The sequence below is a fragment of the Ornithorhynchus anatinus genome, chromosome X1, assembly GCF_004115215.2.
Source record: "Ornithorhynchus anatinus isolate Pmale09 chromosome X1, mOrnAna1.pri.v4, whole genome shotgun sequence".
Classification (NCBI taxonomy): Eukaryota; Metazoa; Chordata; class Mammalia; order Monotremata; family Ornithorhynchidae; genus Ornithorhynchus; species Ornithorhynchus anatinus.
The window spans coordinates 116,325,156-116,347,048 of record NC_041749.1 but is presented as its reverse complement, the minus strand read 5'-3'; the positions used below and the strand labels follow the sequence as shown (position 1 = coordinate 116,347,048).

Genomic DNA, 21,893 nt, shown 5'->3' with positions numbered 1-21,893 from the left:
GGGCAGTGTGGCACTTGATGTTTTGCCAACACCAGGGATTTGACTTCTACAGACTAAAACCCCTCTAGACTGTAAATTCGTCGTGGGCAGGGACTGTGTCTGTTTAATGTTATATTGTACTCTCCCATGTGCTTAGTACAGTGCTCTGCACACAATAAGTGCTCAATAAATGGGATTGAATGAGTGAATGAATGAATGAAAAGCGCTGCACAAGCTCATCACCCATCCCTGGGACCGGGCTGGGTGGCACTGGGCCATAGACTGGGCATGGGCAGCCCTTCAGCCCCCTGCAATGACTCCCCCCAGCAAATTTCCAGCCACTGGGTTTGACTGGAATGCATTGTAGCCAGAACTGGAATAGGCCAGTATGGGCAGGATTAGGTGTTGAGTGGACCAGGCTGAGCTCTGAATTTCCAGACCTGCAGGCAAGCCATTGGAAGAAACTTGCCTCAGGGGAGGTGGGAGAAGGTGGGAGCTGGATGTTCAGACTTTGTGACCAGTAAGTTCAGGGGACTGAGGCGAGCTGGGACAAGGACCAGAAATGGTGCAAGTTCTAGACTACGATTCAACCTTGCAGGTAAATTACCAGCTCTCCAAGTATCGCAGCAGCCCACTCTCCTCCTAGGTTTCCTGCTGAACTCCAGGCTAGGTTTAATCCATAAGAACAGCACTCTTTTCTCCAGGCCAGCCCACCCTGCTCACCGGCACCAGAGCACCTGGGCTCTTTGTGAGGCTAGAGCCAACCAGGTGGGAGGGAGGATTGTGGAGTTCCCCGGGTCCTGGCCTCAGGCCCTGGGAGCAGATCAGTCGGCCGGCGTGACCCGGGGCAGTGTCTTTCCTGGCCTCAAGCCCAGGGAGCAGGTCAGTCAGATCGCGTGACCCGGGGCAATGTCTCTCCCCTGCTCTCCCAGAGGCGAGGACAGGAGGGAAGGGGGGGGGGGCGGCGGGTAGAGGAAGATCATCCTCCCCCGCCCTCCAGATCATCCTCCCCCTTAAGCCCTTCCAGTCACGCCAAAGCTGACAGCCTCTCAGCTCCTTCCTCTTCGATCTGCGTCTTGGCTCCCGTCCTCCCTTCCCGTGCTGCTGAGTGGGGGTTTGAATTATTGATGTTTCTCTTAGCTTTTATCTTGGGTGCGTCGCAGTAGGGAGATGGCTCGGCGTCTCTGCATTAGTGATGAATAGGGGAGGAGGAAGGGAGGGCGGGGGTTGTGTGTGCGCGCCCCCCGCTGCTGGCTGCTCCCCTGACAACGCGCCGCGTTATCTTTTCCCGAAGCGACAGTTCCTTGGCTAGCCGAGGGGAGGGGAGGGGGGCGGAGGCGGGGGATGATGGGTGGCAGGGGGCTCCCGTCCCAGCCCCAGGCTTGTGACCTTGGCCATTAACAGGAGCCCCGGCGAAAGATCGCCGCCTATTAGCGGTGCAATTAGCCACGTTCCGCTGACGAGCTAAGCACCGTGTCAGCGGCTCTGAAAGGTCACCCGATGATGGAGCATCCGACGCCTCCCCTCCCTCCCGTCCCCGCTCCCCCTCCGGCTCCCCGCCGCTCGCAAGCCGAGACTCTGACCGTCCAATCAGAGCCTCAGGCCAATCCCAGCCCGGCTCGCCGTCCTTCCCCGCCATGGCTCTCCCCGCCCCCCAGCATCCCAGCCTCAGACCCCGTCGCCATTCACCCTGTCTTTGCTGTGCTCTGTGGTTCCGCCCTTTGACTTGAGCGACTTGGCTCGCCCAGCCGGAGTAGAGGGGCGACGACATCTCCATAGAGAGCCCCCGGGGGGTGGGGGCGGATGCGGCAGAGAAGCCCCAGGATCGAAAACTGGGATGAAGGGCTCCCTCTCTGCCCCTGGCACTCCTTCCCTCGCCTGTTTCTTGGGATTCCCCAGTCGTCTGGATCATTCCTTACCGCCAGCGGCTCCTCCCCTGTGTCTGGGTCTCCCAGGGTCCCTGGGTGGAGTGAGCCATCTTTCTCCATGTCAGGCCTCAGGCGGGAGAGGGCATTCGGCTCCTCGCTCCAGAACCTCCGATACGACGGCACCCCCCGTGTCCACAGCGTGGTGGTCTGAGAGCTAACATTCCCAGCACAGCATCTCCAGGATCCACCCCTCCCTTTCCATCCAAATGGTCACTATGCTGGTTCAGGCACTTGTCATATTCCCCACTTGACTCCCGCATCAGCCTCCTCTCTGATCTCCCTGCATCCAGTCTCTCCTCTTTCTCTGCTGTCCCAATCGTTTTTGCAAAACATGGTCGGGCACCCATCTCCCCACTCCTTGAAAGCCTTTACTACCTGCCCGTCCCTCCCCGCATCGAGCGGAAACTCCTCAGTCGGCTTTAAAGCAGTTCATCAACTCTCTCCCTCCTACGTATCCACTCTCTTCTCCCAGTATACCCCAGCTTGCATTTTTTTGTTCCTTTCACTTTAACCTACTCACTGTGCCTCTTTCTTATCTCTCCCACTGCTGACCGCTTGCTCACACCACTCCCCCCAGCCTGAAACTACCCCCCCCCCGCCCTTTAAATGCGACAGATCAGAGCTCTCTCCATTTTCAAAGCCCTTCTGAAATCACTACTCCTTCAGAAGGCCTTCCCCGATTCATTTCTAACCCCCCACCATACTACCAGTTCAGGACTTCTGTGCCACCTAAGTCCATAAGTACTTCTGTAGCACTTTTGTGCTCACCTTCCATAGCCTATTGCTTAAGCACTCACTTGAGTACATAGTCCCTTTTCCTTTTTCCTTCTACCTCTAATTTCAGGTGTGGGGAGGACCCCCAACAGTGACCATGTCTGTCTCCACCACTAGATAGTAAGTACCTTGAGGTCAGGGAACATGCCTACTAATTCTAGCTATTCTCCCAAGTGCTTAGTACAATACTCAACACATAGTAGTCACTCAGTAGATACCACTGAAGGATAACTCAGTTCACTGTCCCTGGGTCAGTACACAACACCTACCTCTGTCATCCGTCCTAGCATCCTCTATGCAAAACGAAGTCTCTTTACTTCCTTCAAAATTCGCTTCCTCTGGAAGTCTTCCTGAATGCACCCCACCCAGTACCTTCCTGAAAGGTGCCTACAAAAGTGCTACAGGAGTACCTACGGGCTTAGGTGGCACAGAGGTGCTGAACTGGCAGTAAGGTGGGGTTAGAAATGAATCGGGGAAGGCCTTCTAAAGGAGTAGTGATTTCAGAAGGATTTTGAAAATGGAAAGAGCTCTGGTCTGTCGCATTTGAAAGGGGGGGCAGTTTCAGGCTGGGGGAGTGGTGTGAGCAAGAGATCAATCATTCAATTGTATTTATTGAGGCTTATTGTGTACAGAGCACTGTACTAAGCGTTTAGTACACTCCAACCACTCTGACTTGTTTGATGGCAACATAAATTGGGTTTCTGAGCTTGTGTAAATCTTTTTGTACGATTTTAAGTCTCTATTTTAAGGCTCAATTCTTATGTTTATTTGTCTGCTTATTTGCATCTGTACTGTCTCCCCCATGAGACTGTCAGCCCTTTGAGGGCAGGGACCATGTTTTCTCTGTCTATCCCTCTGGCTGCACACAGTATTGGGGTGTGTGTGTGTGTGTGTGTGTGTGTGTGTGTGTGTGTCCTTTCTCCCCCATCGAAAGGTCAGAGCCCCTTGAGGGTAGGGACCAAGCTGTTCCTCCCTCTGTCCTATCACCCAGTACCCAGGTCAGGCCTGTGCCCACAGTACTGACTGATGACTGAGCAGACATTGTGCCTGGAGGTGGAGAGTTGAAGGAAAGTTTCTGCTCCAGGGTAACAGAGTGGTCCAGTGCAAGTGGGCCAATGCCCATCCCAGCACCAGCTCCCCTCCCGATTCATGGAGTTAATGTTGATCCTGAGGTCAGGGGTCAAGGAGTGAGGAAAGAGTTGCAAGGAAAACAGCAAAGAAGAAAAGAGGTGCATGCCAGTTTCCTCAGACCTCCTGGACCCTGTTCTCCCCACTCACTGCAAGGTCTCTGAAGGACAAGAATGTAGGAGGGAAAATGGTTCATGGGTCAGTGGAACAAGAGGCCTAGTCACCACCCTCCACTGGTCATCTGGAACCATGGGAAAATCTTGGGAGGCCTCCCTGGACCTCATCACGTCTCTCCCCAAGCGAATCTTGTGCCCCCACAAGCAGGTCTGGATTATCACAGCAAAGCTGCAGCTGCCCTGGGCCCTGCCCCTTCAGCAGCCCCACGGGTGCTTGGGGACAGCGGCAGTGCCCGGTTGAGCGGCTCTCGGAAGTGCCTTTACTTCTGCCCTGCTGCTCTCCTTGGCTTCCAGCCGAGGAGCCACCGGGAGCCAGGTAGGAGAGAGGCCTCTTGACTGGGAGCCAAGTCGAGGGGCCAGAGGGAAACAAAGGAACTGCAACTCCTCAAACCCTCTCCCAGCACCGCCTCTGCTCTCCAGTTCCCTCCCTGAGGGGCCAGCCCCTTGCTCTCGCCTTGCTCTGGAACAACTGCACTCCTAATCTGGATGGAGGCCAGGCATGGTTCCTGCCCTCGGGGTGCTCCCATTCTGATTAGGGAGACAGAGCAGGCATTCAGACAGTCCCCATCCATTTGGACAGACAGACCGGGCCATGACTGGGGAGGGTCCCAGATGGTGGGTGAGAGAGAATAGGTAGAGTGAGTCTGGGAAGGCTTCCTGGAGGAGGCAGAATTGAGTAGTGATTGAAAGAAGGGGAGTGGTGGGGGTAGACAGGAACAGGGAGGCTCAAAGGTGGCAGAGGGAAGACCAGAGAAGTCAGAAAGGCCTGCTGGGCGGGGAAAGAGCAGGAATGGAGCAAGCAGGTCTTAGCTGGGAGAAGAGAGCAGATAGGGATGGTGGGATGGGGAAAAGTTTTCAAGGTCTCAGCCAGAGGCTCATATTTGCTCAGATGCACAGCAGTGTTCGAGGCCTGGGAGAGGGTCAGGAGCACCACTACCCCACCTGCTGCGATTGAGCAGAGGAGGAGACTGACCCTAGAGCTGAAGCCAGACACAGGGTCAGGCTCCCAGTGGGGGAGAGAGGATCAGCAAGGGTGACCCCAGACAAAGGCAGTGGAAATGGTGCTTTTACTCTTTGTGTGGGAGTCGAGAGGGGGAGGGGGACTCAGAGACAGACACAGCCCACATGACAATGCTGATGGGAAAACTAACATCGCCCTGGAATCTGACTGCAGACACCAGTGCTCTCTCCTCTCCACCACCTCGGCCAGAAGGCAGCTGGCCTTGCCAACTTCAATGGTAAAAGGCAGATCCAGGGCCCAGCTGGAAGTATGGTAGGTTGCCATTAGCCATATGTGCCAACCTGGTGTGGTGGTGCTGGGGGTAGGGATGACACTTCTAGCTCACGTTTGCTGTTGACTCTGGGAGGTGTCTTCTGGCTTGGTACCACCGCAGAACTAGAGACCTAAAGGAGAGAGGTCCGGTTGGTCTGATCTCTCTTCCTCCAGACCCTCCAGCCCTGCTTGGCCCCTCAGGTAGGAAGGTACTTTTCCAGGTCAGTCAATCAATAAGTCAATTGTATTTATTGAACGGTTACTGTGTGCAGAGCACGATACTAAGTACTTGGAAGGGTACAATATAACAATATAACAGACACATTCCAGTCTAGAGGCAGAGACAGACATTAATATAAATAAATAGATTACGGATATCTACATAAGTGCTGTGGGGCTAAGGGGGGGTGAATAAAGGGAGCAAATCAGGGTGACACAGAAGGGAGTGGGTGAAAAGGAAATGAGGGCTTAGTCAGGGAAGGTGGGTAGAGTAATTGTCTGTCAGATATGAAGAGGGAGAGCATTTCAGGCCAGAGGCAGGACGTGGTCGGCGGTGAGAGAGACAAGATCAAGGTATAGTGAGTAAGTTGGCATTATAGGAGCGGAGTGTGTGGGCTGGGTTGCAGTAGAAGAGTAGCAAGGTGAGGTAGGTGGGGGCAAGGTGATTGCTTTAAAGCCGATGGTAAGGAGTTTCCGTGTGATGTGGAGGTGGATGGGCCACCTCTGGTCATCTCATTCATTCATTCAGTCATATTTATTGAGCGCTTAACTGTGTGCAGAGCACTGCACTAAGCACTTGGAAAGTACAATCCGGCAACAGATAGAGACAATCCCTACCCAACAACAGGTTCACAGTGTAGAAGATCTCATCCATCCCCCTGCCTCCAGGCAGGAGCTTATTCCACCCCAGCTCTTGAATCTCCTCTTCCTTCTCCCCCTTCTCCTCCTCCTCCTCATTAAACGTTTGAGTGCCAACAAGAGGGATGATATGGTATTCGGTAACACGCAATTTGCCCCGTTTAGAGTGGAAGCTCCTCTGAGGCAAAGCCCACATCAAAGGGGAAATTGAGAAGGCAAATGAGTAGCATGACAAATCTCATGGAAGCAGCAAGGCCTAGTGGAACGAACATGCTACTGAGAGTCAGAGGACCTGGGTTCTAATCCCGGCCCCACCACTGGCCTGCTGTGTGACCTTGGGCAAGTCACTTAACTTCTCTGGGCCTCAATTTCCTCATCTGTAAAATGGGGATTCAATACCTGTTCTTGCTCCCCCTTAGACTGTAAGCTCAATATGGGACAGGGACTGTGCCCAACCTGATTATCTGGTACCTACCCCACTGCTTAGTATAGTGCTTGGCACATGGAGAGGGCTTAACAAACACCATTATCATCATTGTCTAATGCACCTTAATAGTTGCTGCTCTTTAGACCCTGAAACAAGGAGATTTCTTGGTCTTGACCTTGCAGCCTGCGGAGAACCTTTTCCCGCTGCTTTTCTCCTTCCCTCCTCCCCTCCTTCCTTCTTGCAGAGGGTTGGCAGTGGCTGTCACATCTGCATCTTGTCCCAGCCTCAGTGGAAACAGAGAGCAGCTGGCCACCCTCCTGGAGGTGGGAAGAGCCAGGTTCCCAGTCCCCGGAGAGACTGGACTGCTTCAGGCCTCGGGGTCAATTTTAGGGCTCTGATTCCCCACCTCATGCAACTTTGAGATGTCTGCCCTTGAGGTCGGAGGTCAGCAGCCGGGACACTCTCCCAGACCCTCCTGGGGGCTTTACCAAGACCAAGGGTGAATAGAGGGCAGAGAAAGTCAGAAACAAGCTAATCCCCCTCAGTGGAAGCAGCTGGGGCTGGAACAGGGTGTTCCCTGTATGGAATTTGCCATAGGAACATACTCCTCCCTCTCCTCCATCCCCTCATTCACCACTGCCCCCATTCTTTCTTATGGCCTATTATTCTTTGCTCCTTCATGGCTGCTCTCAGGCGGCCGGGGGCGGGAGGGGAAGGGGGAGGGTTTGTGTGTGTATGTGTGTATGTGTGTGATGTCAGTGTCTGGGAGAGAAGTGCCTGAGCTCATTGTCGGACTGTCCATCAACAGCAGCAGCAGCAGCAGCAGCAGCAACATCTTTTGAGCACCTAATGGATGCAGAGCCCGGTACTGGGTCCCTGGGAACAAACAGCAGAAGTAAAAGGCACAGTCCCTGCCCTCCAGGAGCCTCCACTCTAATAGAGGAGACAAGCTCCCTGTAGCCCAGGAAGGTGTTAATTCTCCATTTTGTATTTCCCAAGAGCTTAGTACCGTGCACTGTAACCAAATGGGTGCTCAATCAATCCCATTACTTTATGAGAAACAGCGTGGCTCAGTGGAAAGAGCCCCGGTTTGAGAGTCAGAGGTCATGGGCTCTAACCCTGCCTCTGCTGCTTGTCAGCTGTGTGATCTTGGGCAAGTCACTTAACTTCTCTGTGCCTCAGTTACCTCATCTGTAAAATGGGGATGAAGACCGTGAGCCCTACGTGGGACAACCTGATTTCCTTGTATCTACCCCAGCGCTTAGAACAGTGCTTGGCACATAGTAAGCGCTTAACAAATACCGACATTATTATTATTATTCTCTTACTGCTACTAATAATAATAATTATGGCATTTATTAAGTGCTTACTACCTGCCAAGCACTATTCTAAGCACAGGGTGGATACAAGGTATTCAGCTTGTCCTATGTGGAGCTCACAGTCTTTATCCCCATTTTACAGATGAGGTAACTGAGGCACAGAGAAGTGAAGTGATTTGCCTAAGGTCCCACAGCAGACAGGTGGCAGAGGCGGGATTAGAACGCATGTCCTCTGACTCCCAAGCCCGTGCTCTTGCCGCTAGGCCATGCTGCTTCTGCTCCTCTTCCTCCTCCTCCCACTACTAGCACAAGCTCTACAAGCAGACAGAAATCACCAAATATGCAATGGATTGAAAAGTAAGAGCAAATGCTAGAAACCAAATTCATTAAATAGTGAATTGACTGATGGACCCGTGAGTTCTGAGATGGCTGATGGAATGCCAAGGGCAGGGAAGCGGAGGGCCTGCTAGGAATGGCCTCCTGGAGGCAGTAAGCACTTAGGCTGCGAAGGAGGGAAGCTTTGAGAGGAAGCTACTGGCAGGGGGAAAGGCTTGAGCAGGGGGTCGGAGGTGGGAGTGTCACAGACGAGTGACTGTTAGTTTTTCTTGGGCCAAGGGAAGAGCGGGAGCTGGGGTGGGGCAGGAGCGAGAGAGCGCTGGGTGAGAGGGAGCCAGCAGCAGGACGGTCTGGAAACCGGAGGACAGTCAGGGGTTTCTGTTCTTTTTGGGAAGCAGGGGGAGCCACTGGGTCACGGGGGGAGACGATGGGCTCTTGACTGATGTTTGAGTTGGTCCGGGCAGCTGTGTGCAGGACTGACCCATGACGGGGGAGGCTGGAGGCAGAGAGGCTGAGAAGGAGGCTGCTGCAATCAGTAATCCGGTCGGGGGGTGACGAGGGCTTGGACCAGACTGGTCAGTAAGGGCCAGAGCCTCCTTCCCACCGCTCCCAGACTCGCTAGGAGAATCTGGAGACAAACACCCCTCCTCCAGCCCCTCCAGATGTCCATTTTCCCCTCTGTGGGATAGGGGCAGAGACCATTTCCAATCTTTGGGTGGGGACGAATGAGGTCAGTACTTGGGGCTTCTCAGAGAACAGGTGCTAGTTCAACACAGGACAACAGCAGCCAAGAACTCGGAAGGCCAGAGCTAGGGCTGAGCTATTTCCGTCCGAAGGCACAGACAGCAGCGTGTTCTTTCCCGCTGGCCGAGATTCAATCAGCCCCAGGACCCCCCGCTCCCACGCCCGGACCCCACTCTGCCCATCTCTCTCCCACCCCCAGAGCCAGGAAGCAGCGGGTTCCGGAATCCGCCCCGACCAAATCCGCCTGTGTGCTCAGAGGGACAAACGCATAGTTTCCTGATTACGCCGGAGCCAGAATACCGGCCGGGAGAGGGAGGGTAACAGCCGCTGAAAGCAAATTCCCTGGGCTGGGGGGCCCGGGAATGTGGACTTGGACACATGCTTGGGCCTGAAGGCGCAGGGACCTGGGAGATGGTCTCCCCCGCCCCCGCCCATCTCTCCCTTCCTGAGCAGGGCAAAGAAGAGAGGTGCAGAAGGTCCCAGGGTTGGGGGGCGGTGGGGGAAGGAGGCCGTGTGAAGAGCAGGGCTAGGTGGGCATGTGCCATGGGCTCACACCACCAGGGGGAGCAGCCCCGTGCCACACTCCAGAAGCCCTCTCTTCTTCCTCCCCAGGCCAGTGCCCCTGCCCCAGGCCTCACCACTGCACCGAGCACTCACTGCAGCCCCCAGCTGCTTCCTTCCTTTGCCCAGCTGGCCTTAGCCAAGAAACTAGTGGCGAGGGCTGCAGAGTGACAGAGCAATCAGGGCACCCTAGAATTGGGATCACAAAATCGTCACTGCCTTAGGGGTAGGGGCAAGAACGGACCAGCCCTGACCCTCTCACGGTTCCCCGGATTGAACCAGAGGACCTTGTGTGGCCACCAGGCCCATAATGCACTTGCACCGTGACGGTAAACATACACCCGGCAAGGGAGGCAGAAGGCCCCGAGGCTCCTCTCCTGTCCCCAGTGAGCAATGTGACCTACACCAAGCCACTTGACCTCTCCGAGCCTCTTCTCTCTCTCTGGCTCTAGAGGGAATTGGGGTGGGGGGTTGGGGGGACGGGGTGGAGAGAGGAGGCGGGGAGGGTGCAGGGGGCCCACGGAGCAGTTAAGGGAGGACAGCAGGAGGCGGAGCTGTTTAAACCAACCTTCTTACTTCTTTATTTGAAAGGCACAGCTAGTACATCCTCAATACAGCATCTTCAGTTCCTCTTTAGTATAGGTCAAATGATTAAAACACAAAAAGCAAACAAGATCGTCTAAAGGACTATATACAAACACAAGTTTTTTTTCGTTTTTTTTTCTTTTTTAAGACAGGCTAGCGCACTGAAAGAAAAACAGAGAAAGCTGCAGTATCCTCATCTTTATTGGGGAAGTAGGGGGAGGAGAGGAAGAGGGAGGAGGGAGAAATCCAAGCCAGATCCAGATCCACTCCGCTGCCCTCCTCCCCCAAACCCCGACTCCTCTGCCTCCCCAGCTAGACGAGTTTACAACGGAAAAGGTTGCCACTGCCCCCTTCTATAGAGCTCGGGGGTTCTTAGGGAAGCCAGCTGGGCACCCACAGCGCTAGCTCTGGCCCTGGCGGGAGACCCATGCAGGTAGCAAGGTGCGAGACGGGGCCCCGGGAAAGGATGCGTGCTGGGAAGGCCAAGAGTTGGCTCTAACGACAGAAGCTGGGGTGGGGAGAAGGGGAGCAGGCAGAGCAACCGCCTGGGTTTTTTTTGTTTGTTTTTTTTTAATAGGGAAACATCAGGCGGGCCGGGGGTGGGGGTGGGGGTGACCCTTGTGATGGCATGCAGTGCCCACTGGGACCTGGGAACTGCTGTGTTGGAGGGCCAGGTTCTCCACAGACTGGGCAGCTGGGGAGGGGAAAGGGAGGTCCAGTAGGGGCTTGGGGAAAAATGTGGCCAGGGAAGGAGAGGGGAAGGCAGCAGTAGGCTTCAGGGAGCTTGGAGCAGACAGGCTTTTGTGTTCCATTGTGATCTGGCTGGGTCCTGGCCTAGGACTTGCCATAAAGGGGAAGGAGGAGGGGAGTGGGAGGGGGGGGGGGGGGCGGGAGGGTGAAGGGGTGGAGGTTGCTCCATGTAAGCGAGGCAGGGTAGATGAGAGGAGACTACCTGTGCTCAAAACCCAGGCTTGCTTGCCTGCTACCATAAATACTAGCGCAGTTGGGCGGTGGTGACCGAGTAGTGGCCCCGGCGCCCCTGCGTCTCTGCCTGATCCACTCTCCCCTCTGCCCCCTGCCCCGGCCCTGGCTTTTAATCCGACTTGTCGCCGTCGTCGTCAGCGTGGGCGTCCGCGTCATGCCCGTTCTTGTCCTCCTTGGAGAGGTGGGCCTGGGAGCCCAGGGCCGACAGGGAGAGGAGCCCGGTGCCGGCACTGACGGCCGGGAGGGACGGGGGCTGCAGGCCGACGGGCAGTGGGGTCAGCGGCAGAGCCAGAGCCTGGAGCTGCGAGAGCTGGTGAGCTTGAAGCTGCTGCTGTAGAGAAGGAAGAGACGGCGACAGGTGCGGGGGAGATTTATCACCTGGAAGAGGCCCTCGGGCGATACCCCCAACAACGGGCAGGCGGAGCCCCAAGGCGGGGCAGGGCGGCGCAGGGAAGTACGGGCTCCAGGCTGACCCCCAGCAGACACTCAGGGCCAAGGACCCTGGGGAAACAGGTTGCCCCAACATGGCGGTCCGAGTAGGGGGTGTGGGAGGAGGGGGGGTGAGGGGATGCGGATTGGTCCACACTCCCCTCCCCCCCCCGCAACCCCAACCTCCCACCAGGGCTGCCTGCGCCCTAAGCCTTTTCTGCCCCTCCCCACCCCCCTCCCACCCCCACTAGACTGAAACAGTAGCTGCACTTTGTTCCAGCTCCTGTCCCAGCCTGTGGGAGGAGGTGGGGGAGAGGGGAGGGGAGCCAGGGGCAGGTAGGTGGGGAGAGGCGAGAGAGGCGGAGAAGGCAGACGGTGACCTCTGCTCCCCTGCGAGGAGGGGCAGCCAGCAGGATCGGGGCTCCCCGTGGGGGGCCCAGTCACAGGGCCAATGGCGCCCGCCGCCTGCGGCCGACGCGCCTGCCCGTGACCAGATAGATCACTGCCCGGGCCCTGCCCCCCAGTGGTGGGGGGGGGCGGAGGGGAGGGGAGAGCAAAAGGGTCTAGGGCCTTGGCAGACACTGGCTCCTTCCAGCAGCTGGGTCACGTTTTCCCCCTTCTCGTGCCCCCCTACCCCACCCTCTGCTTAAACGTGAGTCACGTACGCGGATGATGGAGTTCAGCTCTGGAGCCGTCACCTGCTTGGCCCGCTCGATGGCGCCCAGTACCTGCTGCTGGTGCTGGAGAGAGAGACCCAGAGAGGGTGGTGGGTTAAGGTACTGGAATGACAAGGCTGAAAAAATCAGCAGCTTCAGCTGGGAGGAGATGACTCAACCCAAGCCTGGGGGTGGCTGTGGGGGCAAGGGATGGTGGCTGCGGGCCAGTGGGCCCTCTGTCGTCCTCCAGGTCAATGCCTGCTTTTGGAGGAAGAGTTCCCCCCTCCCTCCCCCCATACCCGACATATCCCCTCCTTCTACTGGGGAGCGGGCTCCACAGAGGGGCATCTCTTCCAGATGCCGTTGCCGTCTGCCTGGCCCAAGGAGCAGACGGGCCTGGTGTGGAGGCAGGGGGAAGGGGGTGACGGGGACATCCACCAGAGTCCAGAGACTCCTCGTCATCCCCCTTCTCTCCTGCCCCAACTTGCCAGGGAAGAAGACTGACAGGACAGCCATCCAATTTGATGACTCCTCAGGAGATGGGGTGGGAAGCTCTAATCCTCCCTACTCCTGAAATCCTGGGCATGGGGGGGGGGGCAGGGGAAGAGAACGTGTGGGTGTGGCGGTTGGTGGGCGGGGGGGGGGGGGAAGAGGGCAGAGGGGGAGTCACATCCTAAGACTCCCCCTCTGCCTCTCTAAGGCAAGGCCCAAGAACCTCCCTGCTCAGGAGAAGAGAGGATTCTGGGAGTGGGGGTGGGGGTGGGTGCTGTGGGTAGCCTCCACTCCCCTCCAGGAACCTGCTTCTACTTAGAGTGGGGTGGTGGCTTGGGTTCCCAAGGAGTCAGCAGCTGCATCTTAAAAGATTTTTCAGGTTGGTGAAGGTGGGGGGAATGGAAGGTGGGGGGGCGGGGGAAGCACCAATCTTCCAGGCGTCTGACTTCTAAATATAAAATGATTCACTTAGGCTTGGAAGGCAAAACCACTGCACCAGGCCAGAGCTCGTCTTCCTCCACCGCCCTCGCGGGGGCCGGCGGTGCCGATAGGTGACCCGTGGGGCTGGCGGGCCGTGACCCAGCTGCCGCGTTGTCTTTCCTGGATGCGCAGGGAAGAGGACCAGTCTAGTCCCCACAAGTCCTTCCCCCAGAAGGAAAGTGGGGGAGCAGGGGGGCCGAGGGCCAACCTGCTCAACTCATCCATTCCCAGTCTCGGGGTGGGGGGTTGAGGGGGAGAAAACGGGGAGGGGGGCACCCATAGCCGTGGGGTGGAGCAGGTAAGGGGCTCCTTGCGCCTGGTGACCCTGCTCCACTCCAGAGCTAGCCGCATGCGGGGTGGCTTTCCGCACATCAGCCTATATGCTTCACAAGACCAACGTCCGAGAATTCATGTGCTCCTGAAGATTTCATCCCAAGGTCTGTAAATTCTTGGTAGCATGATGGCAGTCTGATCTTGGGGTTTTCCTCCCTCGAGCTGAATGCTGCAGACAGAGAGCAGGAGGGGGAGGATGCGCCAGGCCCTTTCCAACAGCAGGCCCGCCTGCCCGTGGTGACGAGAAAGAAACAAACATCGTTGTTAAGCGTTCCATCCCCTTGGGGTCCGTCCAGGGCGGAAACGCCGAGTCCGATGCTCTCGGATATGACCGGCTGCTTCCGATTCCTCTTCCATCTTGTCTCCCGAAGCTTCATCTCAGGTCTCGTAGGCCGGGTCAAGTCAGTGTGCCAGTGGGAGGTGTACGTGGGGGGGGCTGTGGGGGTGTTCACCCCAATCCCAGCTTCCTGCCGTGTTCCCGTCTCTGTGTCACTCCACTCTTGACTTGTAGGGCTGGGGGAGGGAGGGGAGGAGGAAAGCAGAAGGCCCCTCCCTGGCCACCCTCCCCCGAGTCTTGATAATCCTTTGAAGAGGCCAAAAAAATCCATCCGACTCCATTAGCTGAGCAGAGGGGGTGTGATCTTAGAGGTACAGCCGCGGGCAGAGAACTTTATGGGCTTCCATCCCCTAATTAGCTGCCGTGATACTTTGGCGATTCCTCAGAGCGGCGGGCGGCAGCGGCAGCGGCAGCAGCAGCGGCACCCTGGGAGAAGGCGGGAGAGGAGTCCAGATCCTGGTGCCTGGGCTCAGAACAAAGGGGCGTTCACTGGCTTAGGCCAAATGTGGGGCTGGGGGCAGGATGTATCCCCAAGTCTTGACTGGTCCCCGCCCCGTTCGGGAAGAGTCGTTCGGTCCCCACCCTGGCCCTCCCGTCTCCCCCACCCCCAAGACAGCCCCCCGCTCGGCTGGCTGTACCTCTTGCGACAGATAAGGCAAGACTTGAGCACAGATACCGTTGAGCCGCTTGACAATTTCAGCCTGAAAGGAAAAAATGAAAAAAAACAAAACAAAACAAAAAAAAAAAGCAAAAACCAGGTGAAATTGAATGGCTTTTCCTTGGGTGGGGGGGGCGGGCCGCGGTTTGCAGATAAATGACCCCAATCAATACTGGGATGGCCTCAGAAAACTCCCTCTCCCCTCATGCCCCTCCCCAACCCCCAACCCTGGGGATGGGGGTGGGGTGGGGAGGGCCACTCGACTCCCTCACCCTGGTGGTCCAAGGGAGCTGGGGAGGCTGAGGAGAGTAGAGATGGAGAGAAAACACGAGAAATTCCATAAATCCTCCTGCACCGAGAACAACTCCTCAAAATTCTCTCTGGGGTACTCAAATATTCATTTAATAAAGGAAGTGGGGGAGTGATAGGACTGAAATTTATTAGAAACCAGGTTGAGCAATGTTGAATTATGTAAGAGGTTCAGAACTGGATGCTAATTTGGTCTCTGACCTTCCTTGCAGCGGTTCCCCCACTTCCCGCTCCCCTACCCCTGTGTGAGGAGCAGGCTGGGCACCTCAGGCTCCAAATGCTCACCGACCCATCAGGAAGGAGCCCTCTCCCCAAGTCCGCCACCCCTCCCCACTTTCCACCCCGGAGACAGAAGATCAGATTCCAAAATGAAATCTGGCTGGCTCAGTCCCCGGGCTCTCCTAAAGAGGTTTTCAGTGTTCTCCTAACGCGACTCTCTCGGGAGGGGCCTATCCTAATGGATGAGAACAGGCCCTGGGCAAAACTGGGGCAGGGGAAGGGTTCTGAAGCCAGCAGGTAGGAGCCTGTGACTCTAGGGAGGGAGAGGCAGGGAGTTGGCCTACCTAGCTAGGTGGCAAGAAGACCGTGCTCCATGCCAGCCAGCAGTGTCAAGGACAGAGACGTCAGCCCCGGGGTTTCTCCCAGAATTCCTGGCTCCCTCCATAGCTTGTCTCCAGATGGACCCCATCCCCTTCCTCCCCAGCTGGCTGTCCGGTGGACTGTAGAGCAGTGTAAGCTCTGCTTCATTTCGTCTTCTCCCTCAGCCCCAAACCAGGAGTCAAGCCTGGCCAAGGCCCCCAGGCCTGGCTGTGCCCTGGGGAATGGGCATTTATTCAGTCTCACTTCCATCCCATGTCTCAACCCATCCCATGGAAATCAGCCTGACTTAAGATGACTCGCTCTCCCTCCCTGCTTTCACCAATTCCACTGCCTCTCACCTTGGTGTATTTAGACAAGGGGCCATTTTAGAGCAAACAAAAGGGAGAGGTGATGAGTGGGGGAGGAGGCCACTTAGAGTTTCCACCTCCAGTGGAGAGGAGGAGGAAGAGGAGAAAGGGTGTGTGTGGGGGTGTCATGGGCTTCCCACAGAGTCCCTACACAAAGGGTGGCAAGAAACTGAGAACAAAAAGCCAGCGGCAGTAACAACCGGCAAAGAGGGCGGAGGGCTTAAGAGGAGTCTCGCCCGGGGGAGCCTGCCAGGGAGTGCGGTTTGTACCTGCCAAAGGCGGGTGAGACCCAAAACCAGATCTTACCTGTTTGTGCATTTCAATATTGAGGCCGTAGGACATCTCATAGTACTGAAAGGGGGGAGGGTGGGGAGGGGAGAGAGAGAGAGAGAAACAACAAGGAGGAAACAGCTCAGTATGAGGAGGGGGGCGGGGAGGGAGACGGTTAGTCAGCGCTCCAACCGCTCAGAGCACCTTGCCAGACTCTCCACGCAGGTGGCAGTGCCCTGGGGTTCCCCCCCCCCCGCCCACCCGACCAGTGCTGTGCCAAGCAGCCTGCTCTGCCTCACTGCAGAGAACCATTGCCCCTGGGGCATCCCCTCCTGCCCCCTTGCTCCCTGTCCCCAATTTTTTCAGCCCCTCCAAACCAGGGCTAGGGAGGGCCACAGCTTTATGGTTTTTTACCCCCGGGGAACATTCTGCCAGAACCTGGCCCCAGCAACCCTCTCCCTGCCAGGGTGGGCGGAGACACCCAAACCCATTTCCCTTCTGATGTTCAGATTTAGACAAGGCCTCCAGGTCCTTGTGCCAGCCAGACACAGGACAAGCCACCAGGCCCATCCTGGCATTCCCTCCCTATCCTGGCAGGGCTCCTCATGCCCAGTAGCCAAACTGGGCTCTCCCATCGGGATGAGGGAAATCAACCAACCGGATGACGTCTCAGGGCAGCTCAGAGCCCGGTCGAAAAACTCATTGCTCTGCCCTCTCTGACCCTGAAGGAGCAGAGCAGTTTTGGGCAGAAAGAGTAAAACCAAGCTGGGCAGGCAAGTGAAAAGGCAGAAAGGGAAAAGACGGCTAGCCAACCAGCCTGGCACTGCCAAGATGCGCTCCCAGCGGGTGCCGGCCTCACCACCCACGAGGTCTGAAATGGTTGATCGGGGCTGGTCCTGGCGGCCGGGCTCTGGCTTGTGGGTTGGTTGGCAGCTGCTTTCCCAGCCCTGTCGTTCAGCGGTTTGAAAGCTTGGCACCCGCCCTGCTGCCCGGAGCCGAGTGGCAGTGTCCAGAGCGTCAGCCAGGGTGTGAGGGTTTGGGTTTGTTTTCAATCTCCACCCCAACCCCTGCCACTCTCTAAAGCCCAGGCATTTCTGGGCCCGATTGCCTTGTCCCGTCTCCCAGAAACAGGTTGGTTTTAAGCTCATCGGGTCACTCTGGCCAGGGCCAGATGCTCAGAGCTCTGTTCAAAGCCCTCTGCCCTCCCCACCCTCACCTACCCGCCCTTGTCCACCCCGAGAGCTGCAGGTTGATTTACAATATATGTCCCACCTTGGGAAATGTGGGCAAACGACTCTGCTCCTTGTGACATGAAGGCAGGGAGGGACACTGCCCACACGCCCCCTCAAGTCCAAGCCCTTTACATCCCCTTGGGGCAGTTGGGAGGAATGGGAGCATACCATGACATAGTGACGCTGCATTTCCGATTTCTCGCTGGCCAGCTTGTCACACTCCAACTTCAAGCTGGAAAACAAAAAAAGGGTCCACAGGGTGCGGGGTGTTGTGGGAAAGCGGGATCAGCAGGGGGCAAGTGGGAACAGAGAAGCAGGTCGACTGGGAGGCAGGGGAGAACCACCTGGGGAATGCCAAGGAGGTTCCAGAGCCTTCACCACCCTCAAGCCTCTGCCTACGATCCATCCCTCTCTCCAGTTTCGTTTTTAAATCTATGTTGTCCAGAGCCAGAGACGTGTCACGCCTCCCCAAGACCAGGCAGAGAGTTTGCAGAGACTCAAGTGAGTGTCCCGGCAGTGTATGAGTGCATGCACACACACGTGCACGCACACACGTATGTGTTACCTATCCCCCCCGCCCCATGACCCAGTTCCCTCCGGAGCCATTATCTAGTGCTGGGAGACTGACGGAGCCTCCATATAAACTCCTTCTAGGAAAGATATTAAAAAAAAAGTCCACCACACTTCTGGAAAGCAACGATTGCTTGTCAATTTCCTGGTAGTGGAAACACCCCAAGAGGTGGGGGCATTTTCTACCACAATCTGCTTAAACACAATAAAGCAGGTGATTCCAGAAGCCGGGACGGCAGCAAGTGTGTGCCCAGTGTTTCTGATTTCTCCGCACACAAGGAGATTTACATTTACTCACATTGACCTGGTTTGGGATAGGATTGGGGGGCGGAAAAGGTGGATGGAAAAGGTGTTTCATGGTCACAATCCCTACCTCCCCCGTTGTCCCGGGAGCGCCTGAGCCTTCCCCAAGGACCTCACCACCCTCCCAAATCTTCTTCCAGGAACCTCTGACCTCCATGGGTCCCTGCCACACCCTCCTCTGCCAGTGGGAGGCAGGCCGGCCTTGTTCCCCCACCTGGGAGAACCCGAAACCTGAGGGTGGGAGCGTCCCTGAGAAAGCCCCTGCTGGTTGGAACAAGTCCCTCGGGAACCAGAGGCAGGAGATTATCAGGGTCAGATGGCTGAACTGCACAGTCGAGCAGTGCCCAAGAGGGAGCCTTTGGAGATGGAGGGCCCGGAACTGGGGTTCTGATGGGTCTGGAGGAGGAACACACCCTTGGCGTGGTCCAAGAGCCTGTCGTCAGCCCCAGATGGAGGTTTCTCTCCACCCCAGCCAACAGGGCCACTGTTTACCAGGGGTCAAAGGTGTTAAGCTATACGGAAAAAAAAAAAAAAAACCAAAGGCATGGGGAGAGGTGAGGCTTGTCTGGTTGGCATGGGAACGTTGAGAAGGGGAGGGAAGGGCACTCGGTACCCCCAAACTCACCTATGGTACTGTGCCTGCAGGAGCTGAAACTCATCTTTGATTCGGTCACAGGAGTCGGAGGTGGTGAACTTGAGCTGCTGCGGCAGGTGAGAAGAGCCCTTTGAAGGGGACAGAGGGAAATGGATATGACATGCCTCAAGCCAAGATGGACTCACCCGGCATTTCTGTCTCAGCTCCGCAGGGTTTGGGGATGGGGAAGGCTGACTTTATCAGAGGAAAGCTCCTTCACACCTCTGGAGGAATCGAAGAGCTCAGGCAGGGGCAAGGGCAGGGGGGCGGGCTCTCGAGAGAAGTGCAATGGGGGGAAGGGAGGGAGAGGAAGGAGAGAGTGTGATCCGACGGTCCCCAGGGCCTTACGGAAACAGCTTCCATTTTATTGACAGAGGGAAAACAGGCTGTCGGCTAGAATCAACCCCCGCAGACGCCAACCCCACCGCTGCCAACCAACCCCTTCCCCCCCGCACCGCGCTTGCCTAGGTTCGGGCTCCCGGCTCGGGAGGCGGCGGCGGCGGCGACTGCAGTTTCGCCTTCGCCTCTCCTCCGCCCCCGGGGGCTTCCAGGGCTCGGCCGGCCTGGGCCGCCCGTCAGCTGATATTTACCCCCCAGCCCTATACACAGACACACTTCTCCCTCCAACCTGGATATCGCTAGCCCCCATCGTCCCCCCCCCCCCGAGACGGGGGGGAGGGAGAGCGCCTTATAACCGTGCAACTCTCCCTCGCCATACTGCACCCCCCCCAACCTCCCATTGCAGCGCGCCTCCCTCCAGCTCTAGAGACAGAAGTACTTGCGCGGGGGGGGGGGGGGTAGGGAAGGATGGCCTACTTCAGTTTGGGGCGTGCTTTGTGGGTTTAAAATTTTTTATTTTTACCCTCCCTTTCCGCACCCACAGCCTCTCTGCTCAGTCTTCGCCGCATTCCCACCGGGGGCGGGGGTCGACGCGTTATAGCCGCCCCCCCCCCAAGCCTCCTTACCGAGTGCCTGCTTTGTGGAAACATCATGTCACTCGTGGATGTGGGGGAGGGCGACGATCTGGTAAGCAGCTGCAGCAACGGCGGCGACGGCGCCTCCTTCTCTTCCTCTTGCAGCTGCTGCTGCTGCTGCTGCGGCGGCCACTGGCCGGGTTCGGCGACCGCCCCCCGCCCTCCGCTTCTCGGGCCCCTTGGCTGCGCTCCGCCTCGGTCGGCCGGGCTCAGCCGCTGCCTGCGTGCCGGTCTCGGCGCAGCTCACGGGGCGGTGCGGCTCCCGGCGGCGACGACGACGACGACGACGACGATTGCGGCTGCCGCGGCTTCTCCTCCTTGCCTATCCACCTTCCCTTCTTCCTCCCTGTCCCCTCACGCAGCCCCCCAGTCCGAGCTCGGGCTGCTCCCGAAGCTCGGCTGGTTCTCCCTCGGCCGCGGCCAGTGACTCCGGCTCCCTGCCTGCTACTGCTGCGGCGGCGGCGGCTGCTCCTATTGTTTAATGGCGGCTGCAGGCTCCTGTCCTGCGGCTGATTAGCACCACCTGCTGCTGCTGTTGCTTCTGCCGCTGCATCTCCCTCCCCGGACCGTGTGCGTGCGTGCGGGGGTGGCGTGGGGCTGCGGGGTTTTGATGCAACTCGCGGCCCGGATTCGGATTCGGCTCCGCCGTTGCCTCCCCCTCCCCCCGCCCTCTCTTTTCTCCCAGATCGGGTCTCGCGCTGTTCCCTCCACTGTGGAATGCTCACACCCTTTCCCTTTACATCTTCCTTCCTTCCTTGCCTCCTCCCCCCTGCTCGCCTGGACTGTTGCAATTTTCTCTCCACCTCCCCGGGCTCTGCAGTCGCCGCCCTCCCTCCCCCGGCCTGGATTCTCCTCCCCTCCCTGGAATTTGGTCATTGCATCGCCCTCTCTCTCTCTCTCCCGAGCTGACCCCCTCCCCTCTCCTCCCCCCTTTCCCCTGGTTCTTCCTCGATCTCGGCCTCCACAGCTGCTAATCCATTTTCTCCCCTGGGGATCAGCACCTCCTCCCTCTCCCCTAAACTTGATCTTGATAAGCTATGGGATTCCCAGCTCTCTCTCGATCACATTGCCTGTCTCTCTCTAGGTCTTGACAGTCCCCTTCCCCTCCCAGCCAAGGTGGGTTTGATCTGTCTCCCCCAGGTCCTTGTTGAACAGGGCCGTCGCGCTTCCCCCCCCCCCCCCCCCATTGTGGTTTCCGGAGCCACCAGCGTGAAGAAAGCGTTTGGCCTCTATTCACCGAGGCCTCGGTGTGCTCTAATTTATTCCTCCGCCAGGGCCTCTCGATATATCATTTGGGTCTGGGTTACAAATTAAAATGGTACCAAGTGGGCTCCCTGTAGGAAACGTTGCAGGCAGCGGCCGCTGGGTCCCGTGATATATAGAATCAGAGGTTGGAGGAAATTAGCAGATGGCCCCCTCGTGCCCTGGAAAGCCTCCAAAGCCTGATTTGGGGAGCAAGGGTGTGGCTGGGGGGCTGTGTAGAGACCCAATCCACACACTTGACGTCTCTAACACCAATTTACTCTCTATACCTCCATCTCATCTATCCCACCACTGACCCCTTGCCCACGTCCTCCCCAGGGCCTGGAACTCTCCCTCCCTTTCCCTCCCTCTTTATATCTGACACTCTTCCTGCCTTTAAACCCCTCCTAAAATCACATCTTCTCCAAGAGGCCTTCCCTGACTAAGCCCTCATTTCCCCTGTCTGCCCTCCCCTCTGCTTCATCTATGCACTTGGCTGTGGACCCCTTAAACGCTTCGATGCTCACCCCGGCCCCACAGCACTCATGTCCATATCCTTATACTTTACTCTTTCCTCTATCTGTAATTTATTTGAAGCTCAGCCTCCCCTTGTAGACCTTAAGCTCCTCGTGGGTTGGGATAGCATCTGCCAAAAGTCTATTGTTGTACTCTCCCTGGTGCTTTGTCTAGTGTTCTGCACACAGTAAGTACTCAGTAAATATCATTGAGAGGAGGGATTCCTTGTAGGGGTCCTCTCTCAAGGTCAGGGACCAGTTTCCCTGTGGTCCAACTGACCCTGCCTGTGTGTTCTCCTGGGCAGCCTCTGCTGAGGTCCAGTCCCCTTTGGATTTAGGGATGGATTGACAGAGCAGGAGGTCCCAGTCTCCCTGTCCCTGGGAGTACAGCCAATTTGAGAGTGAGGGGATGGGGAGTGCCAGAGTACCCTTCATAACCA

General features: G+C 57.2%; 1 protein-coding gene across 2 annotated transcripts; it reads right to left on the bottom strand.

Annotated features, from left to right (window-relative positions):
• Positions 1-10,058: 10,058 nt before the first annotated feature.
• TLE5 (TLE family member 5, transcriptional modulator) lies at positions 10,059-20,484 on the bottom strand. 2 transcript variants are annotated; one of them, XM_029051335.1, is made up of 7 exons: positions 19,688-20,484; positions 18,714-18,811; positions 17,384-17,447; positions 16,020-16,064; positions 14,438-14,500; positions 12,167-12,241; positions 10,059-11,403 (listed from the first exon to the last, which is right to left on the bottom strand). In XM_029051335.1, exons 1-7 carry the CDS (start codon positions 19,712-19,714, stop codon positions 11,182-11,184), a joined length of 594 nt encoding a protein of 197 aa, XP_028907168.1. In that variant the 5' UTR covers positions 19,715-20,484; the 3' UTR covers positions 10,059-11,181. The 2 variants fall into 2 exon arrangements, with proteins under 2 accessions (XP_028907168.1, XP_028907169.1); XM_029051336.1 differs by having other exon boundaries at positions 10,059-11,400.
• Positions 20,485-21,893: the final 1,409 nt, after the last annotated feature.

Bases quoted from the DNA above. Each gene is read 5' to 3' on its own strand.
- TLE5 (XM_029051335.1), bottom strand. From the start codon at position 19,714: ATGATGTTTCCACAAAGCAGGCACTCG. The intron at 18,812-19,687 runs GTAAGGAGGCTT...TCCCCTTCAAAG, and splicing joins TTCCACAAAGCAGGCACTCG to GGCTCTTCTCACCTGCCGCA. The intron at 14,501-16,019 runs GTAAGATCTGGT...TTTTCCTTTCAG, and splicing joins ATATTGAAATGCACAAACAG to GCTGAAATTGTCAAGCGGCT.